This window comes from Salvelinus namaycush, chromosome 25 (genome assembly GCF_016432855.1).
Source record: "Salvelinus namaycush isolate Seneca chromosome 25, SaNama_1.0, whole genome shotgun sequence".
Classification (NCBI taxonomy): Eukaryota; Metazoa; Chordata; class Actinopteri; order Salmoniformes; family Salmonidae; genus Salvelinus; species Salvelinus namaycush.
Genome location: NC_052331.1, coordinates 28,786,075 through 28,805,127, shown reverse-complemented (window position 1 = coordinate 28,805,127; position 19,053 = coordinate 28,786,075). Strand labels below are relative to the sequence as shown.

The following is a 19,053-nucleotide window of genomic DNA, read 5'->3' as shown; positions in this document are numbered from 1 at the left end:
TGTCATTATGACAAACACATTATTTTGAGATGCTTAATTTGTTTCCAGAATTTATTAAATGTATACAGATGTCACACAATTAAGGTGGATTGTATGTCATACAATGACATGTGCTGGTGAAATGATCCATTCCACCTTAAAATGTGGTTTGGGTGGGAGGTGGTGTTGGCAGCAGTAGCCATTTCATGCTGCACCATGTCCTATCACGCTGTCATAACAAGCTGAAACGCGCCCGAGATAGTCTACACTGTACATAGAGTGCACATTCTAAAAAGCCCAATGCGATATTTCTGTGCGTGTTATAACTTTTGAGGTAAGTTCATCGACAAAAGCACCAGACTGTTCTTTGTGTCAATGCTCTGTTGCCATTTTGTTGATTTGTTACGTTTGGTCTGGTATGATATTAATTTGTGGATGTGCATCATCCATTTCGTATGATATGTTACGAATTCCAATTTGTTGTGGCTAACGTTAGCTAGATGCATGGGTCATTCCTATTCACCGGTGCCCCTAGGAAATATCACCTTATTTAGTGTAAAATGTGGATTCCAAAGGGCTTTAAATATCAAGTTAGGTGTCTTTACTATAAAAACGCAAATATATGGATGTCGAAGTGACTTTTATGCATTTTGTTTTTAGTGTGTGTCGGCGTTTATGCCATGTCCCCGGCTGCTATTCATCAACTTATGAAAAATATTAGCTATTAAATATACTGAACAAAAATGGAAACGCAACATGCAAAGTGTTGGTCCCATGTTTCATGGGCTGAAATAAAATATCCCAGAAACTTTCCATACACACACAAGGTGTATTTCTCTAAAATGTTCTTCACAAATTTGTTTACATCCATGTTAGTAAACATTTCACAGGTGCACCTTGTGCTGGGGACAATAAAATGCCACTCTTTAATGTGCAGTTTTGATACAACACCACATATGTCTGCAGGAATGCCCACAAGAGCTGTTGCCAGATAATTGAATGCTCATTTCTCTACCATAAGCCTCAAACGTTGTTTATTTAAAAAAAAATGTCAGTTTGTCCTCACAACTGCAGACCACTTGTAACTACGCCAGCCCATAACTTCCACATCTGGCTTCTTCACCTGTGGGATTGACTGAGACCAGCCACCCGGACAACTGATGAAACTGTGGGTTTGCACAACTGAATAATTTCTGCATAAACGGTCTCAGGAAAGCTCATCTGCATGCTCGTCATCCGCATCAGGGTCTTAACCTGACTGCAGTTAGGCGTCGTAACCGACTTCAGTGGGCAAATGCTCACCTTCGCTGGCCACTGGCACGCTGGAGAAGTGTGCTCTTCACGGATTAATCACGGTTTTAACTTTACCGGGCAGATGGCAGACAGCGTGTATAGTGTCGTGTGTGCGAGCGGTTTGCTGATGTCAGCGTTGTGAACAGAATGCCCCATGGTGGTGGTATGAGCAGGCATAAGCTACGGACAACGAACATTGGATTTTATCAATGTCAATTTGAATGCACAGAAATACAGTGACGAGATCTTGAGGTCCATTGTCGTGCCATTAATCCGCCGCCATCACCTCATGTTTCAGCATGATAATGCACGGCCCCATGTCGCAAGGATCTGTACACAATTCCATTGAGCATGTTTGGGATGCTCTGGATCGATGTGTACGACAGCGTGTTCCAGTTCCCGGCAATATCCAGCAACTTCGCACAGCCATTGAAGAGGAGTGGAACAACATTCCACCAGCCACAATCAACAACCTGATCAACTCTATGCGAAGGAGATGGGTTGTGCTGCATGAGACAAATGGTGGTTACACCAGATACTGAATGGTTTTCTGATCCACACCCCTACCTTTTTTTGAAGGTATCTGTGACCAACAGATGCATATCTGTATTCCCAGTCATATGAAATCCATAGATTATTCTACATTGTAGAGTAATAGTGAAGACATCAAAGCTATAAAATAACACATATGGAATCATGTAGTAACCAAAAACGTGTTAAACAAATCAAAATATATTTTATATTTGAGATTCTTCAAGATAGCCACCCTTTACCTTGACAACTTTGCACACTCTTGGAATTCTCTCAACCAGCTTAATGAGATAGTCACCTGGAATGCATTTCAATTACAATGTAAAAATTAGTAAAAATAAAGAAAAACCCTTGAATGAGTAGGTGTGTCCAAACTTCTGACTGGTACATATATACTTTTCCTAAAAAACGTGAGCACCAAAAGGCACTGCATGGTAGGAATGACCAGGCGAACGCTAATGTTAGCTAGGTGGCTAACCGTTAGCTAGGTTAGGGGGTAAGGTTTTTTATTTATCTAAGCAAGTCAGTTAAGAACAAATTCTTATTTACAATGACAGCCTAGGAACAGTGGGTTAACAGCCTCGTTCAGGGGTAGAATGACAGATTTTTACCTTGTCAGCTCAGGGATTCAATCTAGCAACCTTTAGGTTACTGGCCCAACGCTCTAACCACAAGGCTACCTGCCACCCCAAGGTTAGGAGTTAGGCTAAAGGGTTAACCCTCTACTGCACACAGTTTGTTTTTTCATTATTTTTTATCCATCTTATTTTTTGGAAGATTTAAGCTTTCGGGTAATGTATCAATAATAACAAATATATACTTTGACCCCAAACACCAATATTATTTTTTGCCTCAGGGAAACGCTGTGCCATAAGGCTACTAAAAAACCAAGGAAAATCTGATATTTTCATAACATTTATTAAGTGAAATATAAATTAAGCAAAAAAAGAAATGTCCTCTCACTGTCAACTGCGTTTATTTTCAGCAAATTTAACATGTGTAAATATTTTTATGAACATAACAAGATTCAACAACTGAGACATAAACTGAAAAGTTCCACAGACATGTGACTAACATAAATTGAATAATGTGTCCCTGAACAAAGGGGGGGGTCAAAATTAGAGGTAGACTGATTTATGATTTTTCAACGCCGGTACCGATTATTGGAGGACCAAAAAAAGCCGATGCCAATTTTCATATATATATACAGTTGAAGTTGGAAGTTCACATACACCTTAGCCAAATACATTTAAACTCAGTTTTTCACAATTTCTGACATTTAATCCAAGTAAAAATTCCCTGTTTTAGGTCAGTTAGGATCACCACTTTATTTTACGAATGTGAAATGTCAGAATAATAGTAGAGATAATGATTTATTTCAGCTTTTATTTATTTAATCATATTCCCAGTGGGTCAGAAGTTTACATACACTCAATTATTATTTAGTAGCATTGCCTTTAAATTGTTTAACTTGGGTCAAACGTTTAGGGTAGCCTTCCACAAGCTTCCCACAATAAGTTGGGTGAATTTTGGCCCATTCCTCCTGACAGAGCTGATGTAACTGAGACAGGTTTGTTGGACTCCTTTCTCGCACACGCTTTTTCAGTTCTGCCCACACATTTTCTATAGGATTGAGGTCAGGGCTTTGTGATGGCCACTCCAATACCTTGACTTATTTGTCCTTAAGCCATTTGCCACAACTTTGGAAGTATGCTTGGGGTTATTGTCCATTTGAAAGACTCATTTGCGACCAAGCTTTAACTTCCTGACTGATGTCTTGAGATGTGCTTCAATATATCCACGTAATTTTCTTTCCTCATGATGCCATCTATTTTGTGAAGTGCACCAGTCCCTCCTGCAGCAAAGCACCCCCACAACATGATGCTGCCAGCCCCATGCTTCAGGGTTGGGATGGTGTTCTTTGGCTTGCAAGCCTCCCCCTTTATCCTCCAAACATAATGATGGTCATTATGGCCAAACAGTTCTATTTTTGTTTCATCAGACCAGAGGACATTTCTCAAAAAATGATGATCTTTGTCCCCATTTGTAGTTGCAAACCGTAGTCTGGCTTTTTATGGCGGTTTTAGAGCAGTGGCTTCTTCCTTGCTGAGCAGCCTTTCAGGTTATGTCGATATAGGACTCATTTTACTGTGGATGTAGACACTTTTGTACCTGTTTCCTCCAGCATATTCACAAGGTCCTTTGCTGTTGTTCTGGGATTGATTTGTACTTTTCGCACCAAAGTACGTTCATCTCTAGGAGATAGAACACGTCTCCTTCCTGAGCGGTATGACGGCTGTGTGGTCACATGGTGTTTATACTTGTGCACTATTGTTTGTACAGATGAACGTGGTACCTTCAGGCGTTTGGAAATTGCTCCCAATGATGAACCAGACTTGTGGATGTCTAAAACAAATTTCTGGGGTCCTGGCTGATTTCTTTTGATTTCCCCATGATGTCAATCAAAGAAGCACTGAGTTTGAAGGTAGGCCTTGAAATATATCCACAAGTACACCTCCAATTGACTGAAATGATGTCAATTAGCCTATCAGAAACTTCTAAAGCCATGACATAATTTTCTGGAATTTTCCAAGCTGTTTAAAGGCACAGTCAACTTAATGTAAACTTCTGACCCACTGGAATTGTGATACAGTGAAATAATCTGTCTGTAAACAATTGGAAAATTACTTGTCATGCACAAAGTATATGTCTTAACCGACTTGCCAAACTATAGTTTGTTAACAAGAAATTTGTGGAGTGGTTGAAAAACGAGTTTTAATGACTCCAACCTAAGTGTATGTAAACTTCCGACTTCAACTGTTTGCCTGCAATGAGCTGTATTGGGCTAGGAGATGGCTGTAGTGCTGTGCAGGTGGAAGTGGGAGGTTGTGCTTTGTCTGCCTCTGTTTGTTGAATTATCACAGTCTGTGGGCCAAAACAATCACATAGATATGGAGTTGAGCAGAAACAACTTAGAACCCTCCATGTGATTTGTCCTGCGATGGCAGTGACGATCTTTAAACGGACAGAATATTTCTTAAATGAATGAACATCCAGGAAATTTCTAACACGTTTTGTTGAGTAATTTAAGTGTTTACTGGAAGTGTTTAGATAATAAAAATATAGTGATTTGATATACATTTTGTCATAAAAAATCTGTAGTTTTACATTATAAATATTACCTGGTGTATTTTCCGTTCTTCCACAGATCGTCTTGAGACAATCTGGTAGCAGGGGATCCATTTTCTCAATCTCTTGCTTTGTGACGTAAAAGAGCTTCACATTTGACTGTTCTTTGGAAAGATCCTCGTAGATTACGTTTCCATTCTTAAGGTTATTTCCTTTTGCCACCATGGAATCAGCTTTTCTCTTCACAGCTGTACCGATTCCATCCGCAGGACCTTTCCCATGTCCAGCCTCCAAAAAATCCAATGTGATCTTCTCAAACCCCTGAAATGATCCTCCCCCCCCCCCCCCCCCCCCATGAAATGGAATTTTGCTCAGGTAGAATAAATTATTTTAGGATCTGTACAGTGTGGTTGGTCCATCACTTACAACTCACGGAGGTGGGAGAGAATTTTGTAGAAATGTGCCCAAATTGCCGAGGGGTCATGACGCATTGATGAGCTGACTGAGCACACTGACACAACACCTTCTTTAGTGTATACAACCCCAGTGTGAAGTGCTGTCTGCTGGTGAGAGTCACCAAAATGCACCGCCTGTATTTCAGAGGCATACATGCACAGGTAGTTCTCGGCCAAATCCACATGAGGGATTAACTCATCTTCTATAAGAAGTTTTCTGAGACTTCTTAATGTGGAGTACTGATGTCTGATATTGAAGACATGTTTCCCAAGTGTGTTCTTCACATTGGATGTAAAGTCTTTCAGTAGAGTTTGAAGGGTACCGTACACCTTCTCCTTTACAGTCAAATGGACAGAAAACGTATCTTTTGTTCCATCTTTTGTTTTCTTCTTTCTCTCTTCTGCCTTTCACTCAAACCACTCTTTCTCTTAGCAAAGTGAGCACTCTCGATACATGCACTCTTCGGTCGTCTTCTCGCAACACAAAGACCCAACCAATTCTTCAATGTGTTTTAACCACTCTGTGATATAACAACTTGTCTGCCATGAACTGAAGGTTGGCATGTGTCTAACATTGGCATGTCTACCTGTCTTTCACTGGTGGATGGACAATCCAAAAGGGGCGTCTTTTGGTGAGCTCTGTGTGACAGCTTGACCTCTGGTAATTCTATATTGAACTTCTGATGGAGTTTTGCCAGTGTGTCGTTCAGGTATCTCTTCTGCATTTTATTCTTGTGTCTTGTCAATGTTTCCCTTTTTCCTTTTGATGCTTGACTGTTATCATCACGTTCAAATAACCTTTGTAAACTTCCGACTTCAACTGTATATATAAAGTCAAAGTTTTGGAGTGACCATCACAAAGTCCTGACCTCAATCCCATAGAAAATGTGGGCAGAACTGAAAAAGCGTGTGCGAGCAAGGAAACCTACAAACCTGAATCAGTTACACCAGCTCTGTCAGAAGAAATGGGACAAAATTCACCCAATTTATTGTGGGAAGCTTGTGGAAGGCTACCCAAAACGTTTGACGCAAGTTAAACAATTTAACGGCAATGCTATCAAATACCAATTAAGTGTATGTAAACTTCTGACACTGGGAATGTGATGAAGGAAATAAAAGCTGAAATAAATAATTCTTTCTATTATTCTGACATTTCACATTCTTAAAATAAAGTAGTGATCCTAACTGACCTAAAACAGGGAATTTTTACTGGGATTAAATGTAAGAAATTGTGAAAACTGAGTTTAAATGTATTTGGCTAAGGTGTATGTAAACGTCCGACTTCAACTGTATATATATATATATATATATATTGTGGCAGACCAGGGGGTTTGGTCAAGACGTTTACACAGATCAGACACGGACAGAGTAGGATTAGCTCGGTTTCAAAGGTGTTTATTAAATAATAAATCAAAAGAAAAGGATAGGTCTCCCCCATGAGACCCTCTCCGGGATACCGTCTTCTGTGCTCCGGGTCTTGCTGTATCCTGTCGGGCACACAAACGTGTAATTTGCTAAAAATCGAAAGTTTTCAGTGATGAGATTCAAACACACAACCTTTGGGTTGCTGGATGTTTGAATTGTACACAACACCCATCCACCCTCCTTTTCATTTTCTCCTTTCAAGTAAACCTCTGTCTTCTGTCACCACAGCGAATGCAACATACACTACCAAAAGTATGTGGACACCTGCTCGTCGAACATCTCATTCCAAAATCATGGGCATTAATATGGAGTTGGTCCCCCCTTTGCTGCTATAACAGCCTTCATTCTTCTGTGAAGGCTTTCCACTAGATGTTGGAACATTACTGCGGGGACTTGCTTCTATTCAGCCACAAGAGCATTAGTGAGGTCGGGCACTGATGTTGGGCGACTAAGCCAACAACCCAAAGTTGTTCGATGGGGTTGAGGTCAGTGCTCTGTGCAGGTCAGTCAAGTTCTTCCTCACCAATCTCGACAAACCATTTCTGTATGGACCTCGCTTTGTGCACAGGGGCATTCTCATGCTGAACAGGAAAGAGCCTTCCCCAAACGGTTGCCACAAAGTTGGAAGCACAAAATCGTCTAGAATGGCATTGTATGCTGTTTCCTTAAGATTTCCCTTCACTGGAAACAAGGGGCCTAGCCCAAACCATGAAAAACAGCCCCAGACCATTTATCTTCCTCCACCAAACTTTGCAGTTTGTACTATGTATTGGGGCTGGTAGCATTCTCCTGGCATCCTGTAAACCCAGATTCGTCTCCAGATGGTGAAGCGTGATTCTTCACTCCAGAGAACGTCTGTCCACTGCTCCAGAGTCCAATCATGGCGAGCTTTACACCACTTCAGCCGACGCTTGGTAATGTGCCTTGTGGTCTTAGGCTTGTGTGCGGGTGCTCGGCCATGGAAACCCATTTCATGACGCTCCCGACGAACAGTTCTTGTGCTGACGTTGCTTCCAGAGGCAGTTTGGAACTCAGTAGTGAGTGTTGCAACCGAGGACAGACGATTTTTACACACTACGCGCTTCAGCACTCGGTGGTCCAGTTTTGTGAGCTTGTGTGGCCTACCACTTTACAGCTGAGCCGTTTTTGCACCTAGACTTTCCACTTCACAATAACAGCACATACAGTTGACTGGGGCAGCACTAGCAGGGCAGAAATTTGACGGACTGACTTGTTGGAAAGGTGGCGACGATGCCACATTGAAAGTTACGGAGCTCTTCAGTAAGGCCATTCTACTGCCATTGTTTGTCTATGGAGATTGCATTACTGTGTGCTCGATCTTATATATCTGTCAGCAACGGGTCTGGCTGAAATAGCCAAATCTACTCATTTGAAGATGGTGTCCACATACTTTTGTATATATAGTGTATCATACTAATTTGAGTGTCCCAGATTTTAGTTTACTATGTTACATCTAACCTATGAGACCAGACTGGTACTTTGGAGTGAACTTTTCTCTGTAGTTAGCAACCTGGCACCCCGAGTGAACTTCCCGTTCTAGCCAAGTACCTCAAATCCACAATGATTATTTGAGCGCAGACCAGAATTTGTAAATTCTTAAGCCTTTACCGTGTACCTATGTTTGTCCTCTGTTTGCCTTTCTTGGATTACTGAAATCCATACTCTTTAATAAAACGTTAATCAAATACAACCTCCGACTGTTTCCTCATTACTGTTACTCTAAGATGGCAACTCATCGCGAATGTGCCAATTGAATCTTAACAAGGTGAAACAGTCGGTGGTTGTATTTGATTAACATTTTATTAAAAAGTAGGTATTTTAGCAACAAAGAAAGGCACACATCTACAGAGGACAAACATAGGTACACAGTAATGGTTTTAGAATTTAAATGTTTTTGTTATTGACTGCATGGTGCCTCGGAGTCGAAGGTTCATAAAAAAAATTATAGTCTACTCTCAACTCCGTACGTGGAATCTTCGTAGAGGTGAGGTACTTAGCTATGCCCATTTATGCTGGTAGCTCAGATAGCTTAGCTATACACTTATAGTCTTGATATGAAAATATGCTGCTAAACTTTATACGACGGTACTTTAAGCTGTCAAATGGAATGAACTAGCATTGCTATTTAGTTGGCAATGTTAGGGGAAGCTCCTATTCCAGAACAAGATTTTGCAATCACTGTGCAATAATCTGTCACATCTCCTGTGTAGATTTGAGGTCGGGTATGTCATGGGGCAGGCAAGGGCTACTGCCACAGAGTTTTCTTTGCTATTGCTCTGTATTCTTCCTAGAAATGTATTATTCTATAGCCACATTTTGCATGGATAACATGTTGGTCACTAGGTCACTCAAATGAAATGCATTTTCATTGATCAACGTTATATTACCTTTCTTAGAGAGGAGACCTAAGATCTGAGACCCTAAGATGAGCAGACCCCAGGATGAGGAGGAGGAGGAGGTGTTCAGGAACCTTACAGAGGTAAAGAAGAGCCAGATAGTGATGCCCTGCCATGCCAACCACCGGCAGGAGCTCAGTGTGGGTCAGCTGCTCAAATGGATGGACTCTACAGCCTGTCTTTCAGGTGTGTGTCTGTCTGTCTGTGTGTGTTCTCACTCACAATGGGCCTGTGGGAATAGGCCTATTGATCCAGTTTTGGATTGAAAGATATCTCATACACACCCGCATCATGCTCAGTAAGTCCTTTGCATAGACGGAGATGGCATAGTTTCTCACTATGAAACATAAACACAATGTAACACATTGCATTTTGTTCACAGATAAAAACAGCTGAGATGTTCCTAGGACGTCTGAATACTTCACTGTCACCTAAACTCCTGGAGTAATAGACTGTGCTGATGATAACAGATTAAATATTATTTTAGAGTTGTAACTTTTGTTACTTGGTTTAAGGGAAAAAATATGAACAGTATTTAGCGACTGAAAGACCATACTGTTCCTACTGATGTGTTGCTGTCACGTAAATGGCTGTCATGAGAAAATTACTCTTACACTCACTAGAACCAACACACTTCGCACACAAGGCTAAGTGTGTTGTAATGTTGAGCAGTAGTCCATACAGTATTAACTGTAACATATCTGTTATTATATCTTGACTTGGCTCATCGTGCTCTATCACTCCCTGTGGCGGGCCGGGTACCTGAAGGCTGACTTTGGTTGTCAATTGAACAGTGTTTCTATCAGAGCTAAGGATAAGACCCAGATGCAGACAGTTGAAACCACAGAAGTGTATTTACAGAACAGGAGGCAGGCAGAGGTCGGTAATACAGGGCCGAGTCCGTAAGCTGCAGGCAGGCTCAGGGTCAGGTCAGGCAGAATGGTCAAAACCGGAAGAACTAGAAAACAGGGACAAAAGAGAACACGAGTACGGAAAAAACACGCTGGTAGACTTGATGAGACAAGGAACTGGCAACATACAAACAGAAAATACGGTATTTTTTTATTTCACCTTTATTTAACCAGGTAAGCTAGTTGAGAACAAGTTCTCATTTACAACTGCGACCTGGCCAAGATTAAGCAAAGCGGTGCGACAGAAACAACAACACAGAGTTACATGGAATAAACAAGCGTACAGTCAACACAATAGAAAAAATGAAAGTCTATATACAGTGTGTGCAAATGGCATGAGGAGGTAAGGCAATAAATAGGCCATAGTAGCGAAGTAATTACAATTTAGCAGATTAACACTGGAGTGATAGATGAGCAGATGATGATGTGCAAGTAATGATACTGGTGTGCAAAAGAGCAGAAAAGTAAATAAAAACAATATTGGGTGGGCTATTTACAGATGGACTATGTACAGCTGCAGTGATCGGTTAGCTGCTCAGATAGCTGATGTTTAAAGTTAGTGAGGGAAATATAAGTCTCCAGCTTCAGCGATTTTTGCAATTCGTTCCAGTCTGGCAGCAGAGAACTGGAAGGAAAGGCGGCCAAAGGAGGTGTTGGCTTCGGGGATGACCACTGAGATATACCTGCTGGAGCGCGTGCTATGGGTGGGTGTTGTTATCGGGACCAGTCAGCTGAGATAAGGCGGAGCTTTACCTAGCATAGACTTATAGATAACCTGGAGCCAGTGGGTCTGGCGACGAATATGTAGCGAGGGCCAGCCGACTAGAGCATACAGGTCGCAATGGAGTATTGGAAGCTATTTTGTAAATGACATCGCCGAAGTCGAGGATCGGTAGGATAGTCAGTTTTACTAGGGTAAGTTTTGCGGCGTGAGTGAAGGAGGCTTTGTTGCGAAATAGAAAGCCGATTCTAGATTTGATTTTGGATTGGAAATGTTTGATATGAGTCTGGAAGGAGAGTTAACAGTCTAGCCAGACACCTAGGTATTTGTAGTTGTCCACATATTCTAGGTAAGAACCGTCCAGAGTAGTGAAGCTAGTCGGGCGGGCGGGTGTGGGCAGCGAACGGTTGAAAAGCATGCATTTGGTTTTACTAGCGTTTTAAGAGCAGTTGGAGGCCACGGAAGGAGTGTTGTAAGCTCGTTTGGAGATTAGTTAACACAGTGTCCAAAGAAGGGCCAGATGTATACAGAATGATGGCGTCTGCGTAGAGGTGGATCAGGGAATCACCCGCAGCAAGAGCCACGTCGTTGATATATACAGAGAAAAGTCGGCCCGAGAATTGAACCCTGTGGTACCCCCATAGAGACTGCCAGAGGTCCGGACAACAGGCCCTCCGATTTGACACACTGAACTCTGTCTGCAAAGTAGTTGGTGTATAAATGCACAGGGCATAATGGGGAAAATGGGTGACACCTGGAGGGGGGTGGAGGCAAGCACAAGAAAGGTGAAACAGATCAGGGTGTGAAAATTTCCTCCGACACATTGGTGCGGCTGGCTTCCGGGTTAAGTGGGCAGGTGTTAAGAAGCGCGGTTTGGCGGGTCATGTTTTGTAGGACTCATGGCTCAACCTTCACCTCTCCCGAGCCCGTTGGGGAGATGCAGCAATGAGACAAGATCGTAATATCATGAAATTGGGGAGAAAAAGGGGGTAAATGTATTATTTTTTCAAATAAAATAGTAACACGAGGAATAAATACACAGTGAATAAAAAATAACAATAACGAGTAAAAATAACATGGCTATATAATGGGAATACCAGTACCGAGTCGGTATGCAGGGGTACGAGCTAATTGAAGTAGCTATGTACATACACCCTCTAGACGACAGAAAGTGACAAGTCACTGTGTTCTTACTCACCACAGCTGAAAGGCATGCTGGGTGTCCTTGTGTCACAGCCTCGGTCGATGACATCCACTTTGAACACACTATTGGGTAAGTGTCTGTGTTGTTGATTCACCTTCCTTATTATAAGTCATCAAAGTCGTTCTGGACTTTGTGTTCTTTGACAAGAAGCCTTGGTCCGGGTGGTATACCTTTACACATTAGACATACAGTAAAGAACTGAAGCCACAGCTTAGATTCTGGATTTGTTATTTTTACCATGCCTAGTGTGGTTGACATACACTAGTGGAAATGGGTGTGTGTGTTTTTCAGGGTTGGACAGGTGGTCAACATCAAGGCCAAAGTCAACCGAGCTTTCAACACTAGCATGGAGGTCAGGCCATGTTCAAACCCTATAACACCTTAATACAACCTATAGGTTTATCCTAACGGATGGATTTCCGGGCTGGACAAATAGTTGAATTCCTGTGATTATTATCATTTGTGATGCTTTGTGTGTGTCTCAAGGTTGGCATCGTGGTGAACTGTGAGGACCTGTTCAGCGATAGCCACTGGAGGGTGTGTCAGGCATTTGCCACGTTTGTCACCCAGCGCACTACGGGAGGAAAGGTGAGATTTGATTGGGAACATAGTGTGTGGAACAACATTAATGAAAGGATACAGATGGTGTGATGGTGTGTAAGAGTTGATGTTGAGTAATGTTGAGTTGACTGTGTGTGCATATGCTCTCAGGTACTATAATAACCTGGTGTGTGTGTGTGCGTGCATTTGTGTGTGTGCGTGTGTTTGTGTGCGTGAGTGCGTGCGTGCATTTGTGTGTGTGTTTTGTGTGTGCGCGTGTATCCATTCCACAGGTGCAGCTGCGTCCATTGGTCCCACGTACCCAGACGGAGCAGGTGGAGCACAGCCTAGCAGCTGAGAGGAGGAGGATGAGGCTGGTCCACGCTGACATCATGAAGGACCTGCTCACCAACAGGGCCTTTCAACAAGGTCAGTCGCCGTGGCAATGACCTCTGCAAGAGGACTATCATCACTATTGGAACTGTAATGGTGTATGACACTTTATGCTACAGTGCATTCGGAAAGTATTCAGACCCTTTGACTTTTTCCACATTTTGTTAGGTTACAGCCTTGTTCTAAAGTTGACTATAATAATGTATTTTTATCTACACACAATACCCCATAATGACAAAGCGAAAACAGGTTTTTAGAATTTTTTGCAATTTTATACAAATAAAAAAAAGAAGTAGCTTATTTGCTCCCGAGTGGTGCAGTGGTCTAAGGCACTGCATATCAGTGTTAGAGGCGTCACTAAAGACCCTAGTTCGATTCCAGACTGTATCACAACTGGCCGTGATTGGGAGTCCCATAGAGCGGCATACAATTGGCCCAGCGTCGTCCGGGTTAGGGTTGGTAGCCATCATTGTAAATAAGAATTTGTTCTTAACTGACTTGCCTAGTTAAATAAAGATAAAATGTACATAAGTATTCAGAACCTTTGCTATAAGACTCGAAATTGAGCTCAGGTGCATCCTGTTTCCATTGATCATCCTTGAGATGTTTCTACAACTTGATTGGAGTCCACCTGTGGTAAATTAAATTGATTGGACATGATTTCGAAAGGCACACCTGTCAATATAAGGTCCCACAGTTAACAGTGCATGTCAGAGCAAAAAACAAGCAATGAGGTTGAAGGAATTGTCCGTAGAGCTCCGAGACAGGCTTGTGTCGAGGCACAGATATGGGAAAGGGTACCAAAAAAATTCTGCAGCATTGAAGGTCCCCAAGAACACAGTAGCCTCCATCATTCTTAAATGGAAGAAGTTTGGAACCACCAAGACACTTCCTAGAGCTGGCTGCCCGGCCAAACTGAGCAATCAGGGGAGAAGGACCATGGTCAGGGAGGTGACCAAGAACCCAATGGTCACTCTGACAGAGTTCTAAAGTTCCTCTGAGGAGATGGTTGAACCTTCCAGAAGGACAACCATCTCTGCAGCACTCCAGCAATCAAGTCTTTATGGTATAGTGGCCAGACGGAAGCCACTCCTCAGTAAACGGCACATGACAGCCCTGCTTGGAGTTTGCCAAAAGACACCTAAATCCTCTTAGACCATGAAAAACAAGATTCTCTGGTCTGATGAAACCAAGATTGAACTCTTTGGCCTAAATGCCAAGCGTCACGTCTCGAGGAAACCTGGTACCATCCCTACAGTGAAGCATGGTGGTGGCAGCATCAGGCTGTGGGGATGTTTTTCAGCGGCAGGGACTGGGAGACCAGTCAGGATCGAGGGAAAGATGAACGGAGCAAAGTACAGAGATCCTTGATGAAAACCTGTTCCAGAGCGCTCAGGAAGACTAAGACTGGGGCCAAGGTTCACCTTCCAACAGGACAACGACCCTAAGCACACAGCCAAGACAATGTAGAAGTGGCTTCGGGACAAGTTTCTGAATGTCCTTGAGTGGCCCAGCTAGAGCCCGGACTTGAACCCGATCGAAAATCTCTGGAGAGACCTGAAAATATCTGTGCAGCGACGCTCTCCAACCTGACAAAGCTTGAGAGGTTCTGCAAATACAGGTGTGCAAAGCTTGTAGCGTCATACCCAAGAAGACTTGAGGCTGTAATCACTGCCAAAGGTGCTTCAACAAAGTACTGAGTAAAGGGTCTGAGTACCTATGTAAGTCTGATATTTCAGTTATCCATTTTTTATAAATTTGCTAACATTTCTAAAAACCTGTTTTGCTTTGTCATTATGGGGTATTGTGTGTAGATTGATGAGGGGAAAAAACACATTTGATAAATTTTAGAATAAGGCTGTAACGTAACAAAATGTGGAAAAAGTCAAGGGGTCTGAACACTTTCCAAATGCACTGTAAGTAATGTTGAGTTTGTGTGCTGACAGGTGCTGTAATAACCTGTGTGTTTCTGTGTGTGTGTGTTAGTGGAGGTCCAGGAGACTGAGAAGGCGGTGCCAGCAGAGAGGACGCAGGTAGAGAGTGTAGAGTTGGTTCTCCCTCCTCATGCCAACCACCAGGTCAACACGTTCGGAGGACAGATCATGGCCTGGATGGAGAACGTAGCTACTATCGCTGCTAGGTACCCCACACACACACACACACACACACACACACACACACACACACACACACACACACACACACACACACACACACACACACACACACACACACTTTACATTGACCCAAAACCCCACCGCCCTCCTCTGTTTTTACACTGCTGCTACTCCGTTTATTATCTATGCATAGTCACTTTACAAATTACCTTGACTAACCTGTACCCCCGCACATTGATTCTGTACCTGTACCCCCTGTATATAGCCTTGTCATTGTTATGTAATTTTCTTGTTACTTTTTTATTACATTTTTTAACTTTAGTTTATTTAGTTAATATTTTATTAACTCTTCTTGAACTGCACTGTTGGTTAAGGGCTTGTAAGTAAGCATTTCACGGTAAGGTCTACACTTGTTGTATTCGGCGCATGTGACAAATAAAATTAGATTTGACACACACACACTGTTAAACAAGAACAGAAAACACCACACAAGCAGAGTGTGATAAGAATGTAATTACACAGTATTGTAACATCCTCCTCCTCATCTTCCTCCTCCTTCTCTCATTCCTCCGCTCCCTCTTCTCACTCCTCCTCTTCGTCCTCTTCGTCCTCCTCTCCACTCCTCTCCAGTCGTCTGTGTAACGCCCACCCCACCCTGCGGAGCATTGACATGTTCCATTTCAGGGGTCCCTCACACGTGGGCGACCGGCTGGTCCTCAAAGCCATCGTAAACAATGCATTCAAGAACAGGTGAGCTTCAGATCATATACTGTATAAAACAAGGCTATAAATTGGTTTGACTGTGACAGTTTTTTGTATTTGAGTCTTTCAAATCAATGGTGATAAGGATCGGGAGAACTTGTGCTCACATTATTGATTGATTTATTGAGTAATTGTTTGATTAATCTTGAATAAGTTCAAATTTCAGTCATTAACTTACATTGGAATGTTGAGCTGACCTGAGATGGTCATGTGATTGGCTGTGTCCCTGTGATGTCGCAGCATGGAGGTGGGTGTGTGTGCAGAGGCCTATCAGGGGGAGGAGCCTCTGAGGCACATCAACAGCGCCTTCATGACCTTTGAGGTCTGCGACAGGGATGGCAAGCCCTGCACGTTGCCAAAAATACAACCTGAACCCCTGGTTAGAGTCAAACAGTTCTCATTCAAATTTTTGTGAAATTAGATAAAAAATTCTATACATTCCTATTTAGATTTTTATTATCAGTTAATGAACAGTAACTACCTAATATATTATATATATAATATATAATATACCTAATATATATAATATACCTAACATATTTCACAATATGGTCCTTCTGTCTTATTTAACCTCTTTCACTGACAGGAGGGAAGGAGACGGTATCAGGAGGCCATCGCTAGAAAGAAAATACGACTTGACAGGTGAAGAGAAGGAAACTTCCTGAGTAACTTTAATCGTGACTGCAATGTAGCCTGCAAAGTGTGTGGTGCACACAATAGAATATTGTAACAGATCTGTGTGTCCATTCAGGAAGTACATAATATCCTGCAAGCAGACTGAGGTGCCCTTATCTGTACCGTGGGACCTCAGCAACCAGGTAAAGGACGACGAGAGACCTTAACATCAAACAGTACTGAATACACCCTCTGGTTCTGGTTCTCACTCAACGTAGCAGTTGAAACAGTTTAGAATAGTACAGAGGTTAGAGTTAAAATGTTGATTAAGATCCAAGATTGATCTAGAATGATTAGCACATCTTAGTCCCGAGTAAGACCAAAGGTCATACATGCATGGGCCGATTTTATAGCCTGTCCAATCACTTGGGCCTTGAAATCAATGATAAAATGTATCGCCAGGTGATAGCGTGAGTGCTAAAGTGCTATGTCATGTCTAACTCTCCCAATTAACACATTGTGCTTACTGTGTTTGAAGGTGAACAAGTGTCAAATGGGAACAATAACCTTGAATGTATTTTGAATGGCTGCAGGTGTACCTGAGCTACAACAACGTGTCTGCTTTGAAGATGCTGGCTGCCAGAAACAACTGGGTGTTAAACTCTGAGAAAAACAAGGTGAGCTGGGTTGAGACTTTTATTTAGGCCATCCACAAGGCATAATGGATAGGGAGCCACTGTGGGACACAGGCTATGGCCACGAGGGCCCAGAGTTTTTCTCGATCACAGTGCCAAACTAGGAAATACTCTGGGCTCATGTTAAATTCAGGACTAATCATGGCTTATGTAATCCCCCTCTGGCCCACAGGTGAGCCTGTACACCCTGGAGCAGAAGCAGGTGTTGAGTTTTAAGATTGAGTTTGAGGCAGACGTCCCGGCTGAGAGGGCCTTCATGGTGCTCTCTGACCTCAGCAAGAGAGTGGAGTGGGATCCAAACTACGAGTGGGTATCTGTATGCACAGACAGACAGACCGACACCCACACACAAACACAGGACCCTCTCTTAAGTGGCGTATAAGACCTCAAGAGTATACACAGCAGCCTCCCGCACTGCATAGTATGTGTCACTGGCTTCTCCTGATTTCATGACTTTCCCTGTGTAGGAGGTGTGAGCTGATTCGTAGGGTGGACGATGATGACTTTCTGTACCGCGTGGTGACTCCCTCCATATGCCGGGGTGGGGTCAGTAGCAGCTCTTCAGCCAATCAGGGAGGGATGGTCCAGGACTTCATTCTCCTGGCCTCCAGGAGACCGCCGTGTGACAGCGGGTGAGTGGCAGACTGACAAGCAGGCAGACAGACAGGCAAGCAGACAGACAGACAGAAAAATAAAGAGACAATGTGATAGAAAGAGATTTTTCTCTTTTCAAGGGACCCTTATGTTATTGCTCTGCGTTCGGTCACTCTACCCACACACCCTCCTACAGAGGGCTACAACAGAGGGGAGGTGCTGTGTGCCGGCTTCAGCATCATGGAGGTCTCCAACACTGTATCCAAGGTAAGAAAGTGTACAACCAGTAACAAATTGTTTGCCCAATGTGTTTGTAGTCTCTTGAATTACCACTGGTAAAATGACCATGACCGATGGCAACTTTAATGATGAGGACAACTCCTATCCTGTTTGGCCCTCCTAGATCTCCTACTTCAACCAGGCGTCTCCCGAGGTCTTGCCCTACATCTCCACAGACATCGCCGGGCTCTCCTCCAGCTTCTACGGCACCTTCTGCACCTGTAGTACCTTCCTCCAGGACAACAGGGACAACCCTACCCCCAAAGACCAACCACCCTCCACACTGAATAGTACACTACTGTAACCCCCTATCCTCACCACACCTGACCACCTCACCCTCGATGAGTATTGTGCTGATGGATTTAACAGACTGCCATTAGATGCTGTGATGAAGTTCAAGACTTCTTTTATTAGAGTGAATAATGTAAGGAGCCTGTTCATAAATCTGTTTGTGCTGTCTTGCCAACTCCTATGGCCATTGACAATGACCTTAAAATATATCTGGGACCAGGCTAATGAAAGAGGAGCATCTACAGCAAACATTTTTGGGGGCACTGATGGTTTTTAACAATGTTTTGCATCTCCAATTATAACATGTGAAAATTATATGAGACAGAAATGTAAATTGTATTTTAAGTTTTCCAGAGAATGAATACTAACGAGATGTTTTTTTTACTGAGTAGAGCTCTGTATTGTTTTATAAAGGGTCAGAATACAGAAAGTAACACTGCATTTGATGTCAGATATGTTTCATGATGTTTTTTATGACGAGGCATTCAAATGTTTCAGCCAAGTTACACATAAGATAAGAATATCATATCTTAAACTACAGGCATTAAAGTTTTATATATATATATATAAAACAATTGAAATTACAAAGATGATTGTACAAAATTATTGCTAACAATTTTACAATAAATATATTACAATTAAATTGAATGGTTGTTTTTCATTTACTTTAAATACAACAAAAGATTAGATGAAAATGTAACT

At 42.5% G+C, this 19,053-nt stretch overlaps 1 protein-coding gene across 2 annotated transcripts; it reads left to right on the top strand.

Annotated features, from left to right (window-relative positions):
* The first annotated feature begins 195 nt into the window (after positions 1-195).
* On the top strand, positions 196-18,999 carry LOC120020432 (acyl-coenzyme A thioesterase 11-like). 2 transcript variants are annotated; one of them, XM_038964092.1, is made up of 16 exons: positions 196-313; positions 9,230-9,415; positions 12,065-12,134; positions 12,357-12,417; positions 12,552-12,653; positions 12,899-13,034; positions 14,985-15,138; positions 15,746-15,865; positions 16,118-16,256; positions 16,464-16,519; positions 16,629-16,695; positions 17,086-17,169; positions 17,360-17,493; positions 17,655-17,819; positions 17,922-18,048; positions 18,185-18,999. In XM_038964092.1, exons 2-16 carry the CDS (start codon positions 9,259-9,261, stop codon positions 18,362-18,364), a joined length of 1,752 nt encoding a protein of 583 aa, XP_038820020.1. In that variant the 5' UTR covers positions 196-313; positions 9,230-9,258; the 3' UTR covers positions 18,365-18,999. The 2 variants fall into 2 exon arrangements, with proteins under 2 accessions (XP_038820020.1, XP_038820021.1); XM_038964093.1 differs by lacking the exon at positions 196-313 and adding an exon at positions 4,267-4,288.
* Positions 19,000-19,053: the final 54 nt, after the last annotated feature.

Excerpts from the sequence above, each read along its gene's own strand:
- LOC120020432 (XM_038964092.1), top strand. The coding sequence starts at position 9,259 with ATGAGCAGACCCCAGGATGAGGAGGAGGAGGAGGTGTTCAGGAACCTT. Across the intron at positions 12,135-12,356 it reads CACTTTGAACACACTATTGG|GGTTGGACAGGTGGTCAACA; the intron begins GTAAGTGTCTGT and ends TGTGTTTTTCAG. Across the intron at positions 12,654-12,898 it reads AGCGCACTACGGGAGGAAAG|GTGCAGCTGCGTCCATTGGT; the intron begins GTGAGATTTGAT and ends TCCATTCCACAG.